Below are 8,903 nucleotides of genomic sequence, written 5' to 3'. Positions count from 1 at the left end.
CCGCATTCCAAGAAAGGAGCCGCTCCACACTCTCAGGCCCCGCCCCTTCGCCTCGCAGACTCCGCCCTTCTTGAGGATTCTGGCGTTTTATAGGGGACGACTGAGAAGAGGCGGGGCCAGAGGAGAAAAATTCGAACCCGAGGGCAGAAGGCTGCTCTAAGGGAGGGACAAGCTTCTGAGGCTAGGAAAGAGTAGACTTTGGAAGGCACTGGGAAAGATAGAGGGCGAGGACGAGGGGGCGGGAACACAGGCCCTGGGCGGTGCTTATAGCGTCAAGTGGGCAGGGCTTTTCCTAAAGGATAGGCCAAGGGCCAGTCTGTGGGCAGGGCTGTGGAAAGCTCTCCTAGACCAGGCTGTTTGCTACCAAGCTAGTTTGTTTCCACCAGACTTGTGCACGCCGGTTGGATTCTACCTTCCTACCCGTGAAGACCGCTTCTTCCTAGCTCTCCCGAAGCTTCCGTGACCTCGTAGAACGTGGAATACGTTCTTACATGACAGCCTGGATTCCTGATCCGTTAGAACCTGTCTCAGTCTTAGGGCTGAGAAAGGAAAAGCGTCCAGAAGCAGCACTTACCATGATCCCTGTGCATAGAGGATGAAAGAGCTGAGAGATGGCTTCAGGGAGAAATGCTGGCTGAAACAAGAGTGAGAAACACTACGAGAATTAGCAGTTTCCGATAAAATCTGTAGTTGAAAGTATTCTATCAGTGTTACCTGATTGTGATCATTCTGTGATGACATAAGATGATGGATGATAGGGGGGCATGGGTAAGGAGTTTACAGTTTTGTGTGTTGTTTTTGGGACTTTTCTGTGAGCCTAAAACTGGTTCAAATTAAAAGTATCCATAAAGAAGAAAGAAATAAAAATTTCACCCTAAAGATAGCTATCCTAAGGCAAGGCAGAATGGTCAAGACCCAGAGAACACCTGGAGCTGGGAGCATGCAAAGCAAAGATCAGATGAGGATGAAAATGAAATATATAATACTGCGGGACTAGTTGACCATGTTAGTTTATATTATATTCTTGGAATTTTATACATAGTCAGGTGGACAGGGCACCTTTGCAAATGGTCATTCAAAAGCAAAGCCCAAAATAGGATCAAAAGGATGTAGAAAAGGGAGTTTGTGGACACTGGAAGGGCTTGAGAATTAGGTAAAGGGAAGAGGAAGGATTAAATATTGATATCCTGTATAAATTAAAAACCATCAAAGGGAACCAGAGAAATACCATCGTGGTTAAAACACTGGCTGAGCAAACCTGACAGCCAGAGTTCAAATTCCCCAGAATCTACATAAATACCAGGTGGGTGTGGTGATCCACCGGGATCTGTCCTTGAAACTCTGTTTTATTGAGAGAACCTGTCTCATTAAATCAGATAGAAGAACAAACAAGTGTGATTCCTTCCATCAGTCTCAGGCCTCCATAAGCACACACACACACACCACTCAAGGGCATACTCACAAATTTCCAGAGCTGGGGGCATTGTTATAAGAGGTGGGAGTAATGACTAGAAAGGAGAAGAGTGACTCCACAAGCTTATAATAGTTCTGCTTCTTGATCTAAGTGCTGCGCTGGGTAAGTTCAATTTGTGAAAATATATCAAGCTATAGATTTCTCTATTACTGTTGTTCCAGTGATAGTGGTAGTTACTATGTTGGATGTATTAGTCAGCTGTCCATCACTGTTCCAAAATGAGATTAATAACATAAAAGAAAAGTTTATCTTAACTCAGAAATTTCTGTCATGCTTGCCTTTGGAACTTGGTGAGGAAGTAGATCATGCCACAGAGTATATGGCAGAGGAGGCTGTTTACCTCATGCCATCCTGGAAGTAAAGGGTAAGATAGAAAAATGTTAGAACCCCAACATTCTCAAGGGCATACCTCATTGGCATGCTACCTGCCCCTTCCTAAAAGTTTTACCATCCCCCAATTGTGCCAGAACTTATTGACCAAGACCTCAGAACATAGCCTGTGGGGTACCTTTAATGGCATAAAGCAGAAGGCTTGTTATTCTGTGATTCCAATAAGATGCAGCAGAAGTGGTTTATTTCTATCCCATGAGTATCTAGGAAACTCAAATGTGGGAGTGACTTGAGCCATCATTAGAATCATCTAAAGGCTTCTTCAGTTGAATGTACAATGCTGGCCTGGAGCAAGTGAAAGGCTGAACTCAGCTCAGACTTCTCGAGTTTCTCACAGTGTGATAGACAGGATCAAAGAGAGCAGGATCCTGAGAGGCAGCAATCACAATATGCATTCCAAGCTACCCAGAAAGTAGCAACATCTTTGATGGTCTAACCTTAGATGTCATACAGCATCACCCTTAGTATGCTCGATTAGCTGATAGTCACAAGTGACAAACATCAAAAAATTTGCAGTCATTTTTTAAAATATCTGAATTACATAATACTAAATATTGGTCCCAGGTGTGTGGCTGAGAGGACAGAAATGGGTGTGGGGGGCGGAGTAAGTGGAGGAAGATAAAGATGCTGATACACTGGGTTGGAGGGGACTGCCGTGGTTTGAATAAGAATGGCCCCCATAGGCTCATATATTTGAATGCTTAGTCTTTGAAATGATTAGAAAGATTGGAAGGTGTGGCCTTGTTGTGTCTCTAGGGGTAGGCCTTGAGGCTTCAAAAGCCTTAGGCTTGCACTCTCTCTTCTGCCCTCGACCCCTGCCTATGGGTAAGGATATAGCTCTCAACAACTACTCCTGCAACATACCTGCCATTACTGGCATTACTGGCACCATGCTCCTGACCATGGACCAAACTTCTAAAACTGTAAAGAAGCCCCCAATTGAATGCTTTTTTGGTGGTGGTGGTGGTGGTGGTGGTGGTGGTGGTGGTGGTGGTGGTGATGGTGGTTAGTTACTTGGTTTGATTTGGTGTTTTAAGACAGGGTTTCTCTCTGTAACAGCCCTAGCTGTCTGGGAATTCACTCTGTAGACCAGGCTGGCCTTGAACTCACAAAAATACACCTGCCTCTGCCTCTGCCTCTGCCTCTGCCTCTGCCTCTGCCTCTGCCTCTGCCTCTGCCTCTGCCTCTGCCTCTGCCTCTGCCTCTGCCTGTCTCCCAAGTGAGTAAAGGCATTAAACCATACCTGGCAAATCATTTGTAAGAGTTGCCCTAGTGATGGAGTCTCTTCACAGCCTTAGAACGGTGGCTAACACAGTATGACAGTTAAGGTGTCAAAGTGGGATCTAGTATGCAGTTAGTCAGTCCTATGGATGACTAAAGCTCAAGGAAGTTCATGAGAATTACTAGATAGCAAAATAATTCTGTGGGTGACCAAGATCAGCCAGAACATGTGTGGGAGATGGAAATGAAAGAGAGAGATCTAAGATTTCTAGGAAACACTAACCTAGAAGGAATGTGCGAAGACTCTTTTAAGAGAGACTAAGAAATAAACAGAACACCAGGAAATGGTGACATTACAAAAGCTATGGACAAAAACATTTTGGAAACCTTTCCTAGGGATATAGATATTTCTTTCAAGAAATTCCAAAAATGTAAATCTGATACTAACTCATAGATGTACAAAACAGTTTACAGGTTCCCGATTGTCTTTGATTGTCCCCTCTTGTTCTTAAAATTAGGGGTAGGGGACAGGTTAGCAAGATGGTTCAGCAGGTAAAAGCATGAGCCTCACCACTGGAATTTGCTCTCTAGGTGCACCAGCTGACTCCAAAAGTTGTACTCTGACCTCTGACCTCCATAGGAATGACAGCAGGGACATCAGCCTAAGGGGGCAGGGAGGAGGGGGGGATTATAGGAAATACGTTTGTTTTGTTATGAAAAGTTCACAAGAAAACTTGAAAGAGGTTGAGGGTCCACAAAATATGTCCAGTAGCTGGTGGCGTTGGGCATGAGAAATAATAGGAAAGGAACAAAAGTAGCACAGGATGAGCACAGAGCGAAGATTGGGTGATAGGTATGTAGATAAGGATGTGGCTATGGAAAACACCTCTAAGTGAGAGGCACCCCAGTGTCCCTAGAGGCTAGTTTAACACCTGACATGAAGGAGCCGCTTGGCACATAATTGTCAAATAAATAACTAAGACCAAACAGAGAACCTGCATAAAGTGAAACAGAATTCAAACCGACATTTTCCGGCAGGCTTGGGGAAGGTGAAAGAAGACAGTAACAAAACTGAAGCTTCCTTCCCAAGCATCTACCTCCCACCACCTCCGGGGACCTCATTAAAGGTGTTTAGCTGGGCAGGTGTAAACCAGCCTGGGTCCTGGGAGACAGGGCAGGGTGCTGGAGCTACAGTGCCTCCACCCACTCCATCCCTGCTAGCTCTAGTAGTGTTGCTAAGAGCTTCAAAGACAGAAAGACGCAGCTGGAGCCCCAGGGCAGCTTCTTCCAGGAAGCCAGGCACTTTCTCAAGCCATCTCTAATTGGCGAAGTCCTGGATATCCTACAGGCTAGGACCACACTACAGAAACATGAGCCAAGACAGCAAAGTGAAGACAACAGAGTCCACGCCCCCAGCCCCAACCAAAGTCAGGTGAGAGAAGTCTGGTTCTCTGTGTGGGGTCTAATCACCTCCCTCCCTGGGGCTTCCTCCTTCTTGGTGTCCTGGTTATAACCCAAGCACTGAATGTCTGGCGGATAAATGAGAGAAGTCTCTTTTTCCCTACAGGAAGTGGCTGCCAGTCCTAGACCCATCTGGGGATTATTACTACTGGTGGCTGAACACGATGGTCTTCCCAATCATGTATAATCTCATCATCATTGTATGCAGGTTTGGCAGGGTGCTAAATGAGGGTCCTTAAGAGAAGGGCAGGCCTAGAGGGTGAGGCCTAACAGAGAGGTGTCTTCCCTGGAAGGGCTCAGGGTAGAGGACTGAGGGACCTGTCCTGACAAACCAATGACACATAGTTGGTACCTTTAAGCAAATCCCCTCTGCCCCTACCCTGCAGGGCCTGCTTTCCTGACTTGCAACACAGTTACCTGGTGGCCTGGTTTGTGCTGGACTACACGAGTGACCTGCTGTACCTACTAGATATCGGGGTACGCTTCCACACAGGTCAGTGATTCCCAGGGACTAACCTCTCCCCAGGAAAGTGTTAAGAAAGTAGCCACCTCTAGGGCTGCACAGTCACGTGTTTGAGTGCTCACCCAAAAACCTGCCTTCATCTTGCCTTCATGTCTGACCTCGGCATACCCAGCCTGCAGCTGACCTACCCATGGTTGACCCTAGCCTATCTCCCTCTTTGCTCCTAGGATTCCTAGAGCAGGGCATCCTGGTGGTAGACAAAGGCATGATCGCCAGTCGCTACGTTCGCACCTGGAGCTTCCTGTTGGACCTGGCTTCCCTGGTCCCCACAGATGCAGCCTACGTGCAGCTGGGCCCCCACATCCCTACACTCCGGCTAAACCGCTTTCTCCGAGTGCCCCGCCTCTTCGAGGCTTTCGACCGTACAGAGACCCGCACAGCTTACCCAAATGCCTTCCGCATAGCCAAGCTGATGATCTACATTTTTGTCGTCATCCATTGGAACAGCTGCTTATACTTCGCCCTGTCCAGGTACCTGGGCTTCGGACGGGATGCATGGGTATACCCAGACCCCGCGCAGCCTGGCTTTGAGCGCTTGCGGCGCCAGTATCTCTACAGCTTCTACTTCTCCACTCTGATCCTGACCACTGTGGGTGACACACCGCTGCCAGCCCGAGAGGAAGAGTACCTCTTCATGGTGGGTGACTTCCTGCTGGCCGTCATGGGTTTCGCCACCATCATGGGTAGCATGAGCTCTGTCATTTACAACATGAACACGGCAGATGCAGCCTTCTACCCAGACCATGCTCTGGTAAAGAAGTACATGAAGCTACAGCATGTCAACCGAAGGCTGGAGCGGCGTGTTATTGACTGGTGAGAGGGTGGCTATAGACCAGGGGAGGTATGCCTGAGGACCTGAGTGCAGTAACTCTGGTCTTGCTGCCTTCCGGAGGGTGGCATTCGTTCATAGGTCTACTAGATTGAGCTTAGAATATGGTGTCTTCTACTGAGAGAATCTGGAAGGGGAAGAGGGTGGGCAAGAGAGTGACAAAGAGAGGAATTTGCATAAAAGAGTGACAGAGTGACAAGAGAATGAGAGCTGCTTCTGACTGAGAGGATTGGGGAAGCTCTGAAAGGAGTGGGTAGAGGGGAACTATCCGGGCAGGAGATGGCTAACAGATTGATTGTATCATGAGATTGCAAACTATGTTCTGAATAAAGGAAATGTCTTCATGTCAGGAAGCTACCTACCACAAAGCATGTCGAAGAGGGTGGGAGCTTGCTGACTAAAGCAATGCAATGTGGAAGTGGTACAAGACACTGAGGCTGGGGGTAGAGCCTAATGGGAGGCAAAAGAAATGTGTCTATCAAATGGTCAGGGCCTCTACCCCTTGGATGAGGTAGAAAAGATCGTGTCTGTAACAAAGAAAAGGGATCCCATTGCTCTTATGAGAAGCCAGTGTGGCTGGACTCTTGGCTGAGCTGAGTCCTGGTGAGTAGGCAGAGGCAGACACACTGTGTTCCAGTGAGGAAATGGTTCTGCTTTTCTCCCAGGTACCAGCATCTGCAGATCAACAAGAAGATGACCAATGAGGTAGCCATCTTGCAGCACTTGCCTGAGCGGCTGCGGGCAGAAGTCGCTGTGTCCGTACACCTGTCTACCCTGAGCCGAGTACAGATCTTCCAGAACTGTGAAGCCAGCCTGCTGGAAGAGCTGGTGCTGAAGCTCCAGCCCCAGACCTACTCACCAGGCGAATATGTATGCCGCAAAGGGGACATTGGCCGAGAGATGTACATCATCCGCGAGGGCCAGCTGGCTGTGGTGGCAGATGACGGGGTCACACAGTATGCTGTGCTGGGTGCAGGGCTCTACTTTGGGGAGATCAGCATCATCAACATCAAAGGTGAGTCTCCAAAGGAAACTGCTAGGGACAGGGCAGCAGAACCCTGGGACAAGATGGCACTTTGGGGCATGTAGATTTAGGAGATCTGGCCCTTGTCTGAGTTGCTACAGGGCTCAGGAGAGAAGCAAGATGTGGGTTATCTGTTGCCTGGGAAGCAGTTGAGCTAAGGTCAGTGGGTAGGATGGATCCTTAAGAAAGCAGAGCTTTCATGTTCCACAGTCACTAGCGGAAGTGCCAGCAGACCAGCTAAACATTACTGCACCAGCCATGTTGTTATATAACTAACTACCCATGGATCATCTAGCAAGGAAGGTTACTGATAAGCACAGAGCTTGGTCACTAGCACTTTACTAGATGAAAAAAAAACAAGTCAGGAAAAGTGGCTCAGAAGCACCAATGTGGAGGTTATATCCTAGTTCAGGAGTGAAATGCGACCTTCCTGTCTTCTACCAACTGCTCTCCACCCACCCACCCCCTCATGTGTCTGCCCTTGGACCACAGGGAACATGTCTGGAAACCGACGAACAGCTAACATCAAGAGCCTGGGCTATTCAGACCTCTTCTGCCTCAGCAAGGAGGATCTGCGGGAGGTGCTGAGTGAGTACCCACAGGCCCAGGCGGTCATGGAGGAGAAGGGCCGTGAAATCTTGCTCAAAATGAATAAATTGGATGTGAATGCTGAGGCAGCTGAGATCGCCCTCCAGGAGGCCACAGAGTCTCGGCTGAAAGGCCTCGACCAGCAGCTTGATGATCTACAGACCAAGTTTGCCCGCCTCCTGGCTGAGCTGGAGTCCAGTGCACTGAAGATAGCTTACCGCATTGAAAGGCTGGAGTGGCAGACTCGAGAGTGGCCGATGCCAGAGGACATGGGTGAGGCTGATGATGAGGCTGAGCCTGGAGAAGGAACGTCCAAGGATGGAGAGGAAAAGGCTGGCCAGGAGGGACCCTCAGGCCTAGAATGACCCCATTCTCACCCTAGGACTCCCAGCTCAATTAATTCCAGAGTGGTAGGAAAGTCTGCCTGCAGGAATTGTCATCCTATTTGCTAGGTCACAGAAACTTAGGTAAATTGGCCTAGAGATGCCTAGCTATGGATGTGGGTCATAGCATACATGTCCCGTACTCACCAGCAGCACGCACACACGTACACCCTCAGGCTCAGGCTCAAGCTCAGGCTCAAGACTGAGTTCCACATAAAATGTTCCTGTCTTCTGCTCCCAGTGCATCCTCATAAACATAACTATGACTTATGCTCACCCTCTGATCACAGAGAACAAGTTAGTGCACTGGGACTGCTGGGGTAACCTTTGTACATTTAAAGGAGGTCACTGGTATAGGACAAAGACAGTGTTGAAGCTACAGGGAAAGAAGGCAGATACAATTTCTAAACTACTAGATCACCACTTCAGCTGCTCCCAGGCATGGCCAGACTTCAGGTCTGAGCTGGGCCAGGTAGTATTTTAAAATGAATGTGATGTGTAGCTTAGTGTTCAACTAGATAATACGCATCATTATTGGGAGAGATTAAGAGAGTTATTACCCTTTAAAACATTTTAAAATGTGTAATTATTTTGTGACTTATTAATAAAATGTAAGGTTCATCATGTTGGCACTGGGTTTATCTTGTTCATCTCTATATTGCCAGGGCCCAAGCTGCCTGGTACATAGTTGGTGCACACATACACATTTGGTGAGGAGAGCTGGAACATAGAATGCTGAAAGAAGATAGGAGCCACTTCCTCAAGAGCCTCTTCTACCATCTCTGCCCTCAAATCACAATGAACTAGGATGGGAGAGGGGTACAATGTGAATGGCTTCATCATGTACCTCATGGACTCAGGGAGGTGAAGTAAGCTTATTGTCAGTACAGTGTGACAGACACCCTTGACCCCTTTGGGGCTCTGCTAGAGTGGGTGAGTCCTGCCACTCCATAGAATCCTCCTCTGCAGCAGCACAGGTACACTGTACTGGGCCAGCTCCAGCTGCCTGA

At 48.2% G+C, this 8,903-nt stretch overlaps 1 protein-coding gene across 3 annotated transcripts; it reads left to right on the top strand.

The window, feature by feature from the left end:
• Positions 1 to 296: 296 nt before the first annotated feature.
• On the top strand, positions 297 to 8,523 carry Cnga4 (cyclic nucleotide gated channel subunit alpha 4). 3 transcript variants are annotated; one of them, XM_021168786.2, is made up of 7 exons: positions 789 to 1,303; positions 4,434 to 4,517; positions 4,653 to 4,754; positions 4,933 to 5,039; positions 5,237 to 5,882; positions 6,564 to 6,913; positions 7,415 to 8,523. In XM_021168786.2, the coding sequence occupies exons 2-7, from the start codon at positions 4,456 to 4,458 to the stop codon at positions 7,873 to 7,875; spliced, it is 1,728 nt and encodes a 575-aa protein (XP_021024445.1). In that variant the 5' UTR covers positions 789 to 1,303; positions 4,434 to 4,455; the 3' UTR covers positions 7,876 to 8,523. The 3 variants fall into 3 exon arrangements, with proteins under 3 accessions (XP_085697564.1, XP_021024445.1, XP_085697563.1); XM_085841437.1 differs by having other exon boundaries at positions 4,124 to 4,517; XM_085841438.1 differs by lacking the exons at positions 789 to 1,303; positions 4,434 to 4,517; positions 4,653 to 4,754 and adding an exon at positions 297 to 768.
• The last annotated feature ends 380 nt before the right edge of the window (positions 8,524 to 8,903 follow it).

The sequence above is a fragment of the Mus caroli genome, unplaced genomic scaffold (assembly GCF_978045245.1).
Source record: "Mus caroli unplaced genomic scaffold, Mus_caroli_1 scaffold_8, whole genome shotgun sequence".
Taxonomy (NCBI): Eukaryota; Metazoa; Chordata; class Mammalia; order Rodentia; family Muridae; genus Mus; species Mus caroli.
This window is presented reverse-complemented; position numbering and strand designations above follow the sequence as displayed.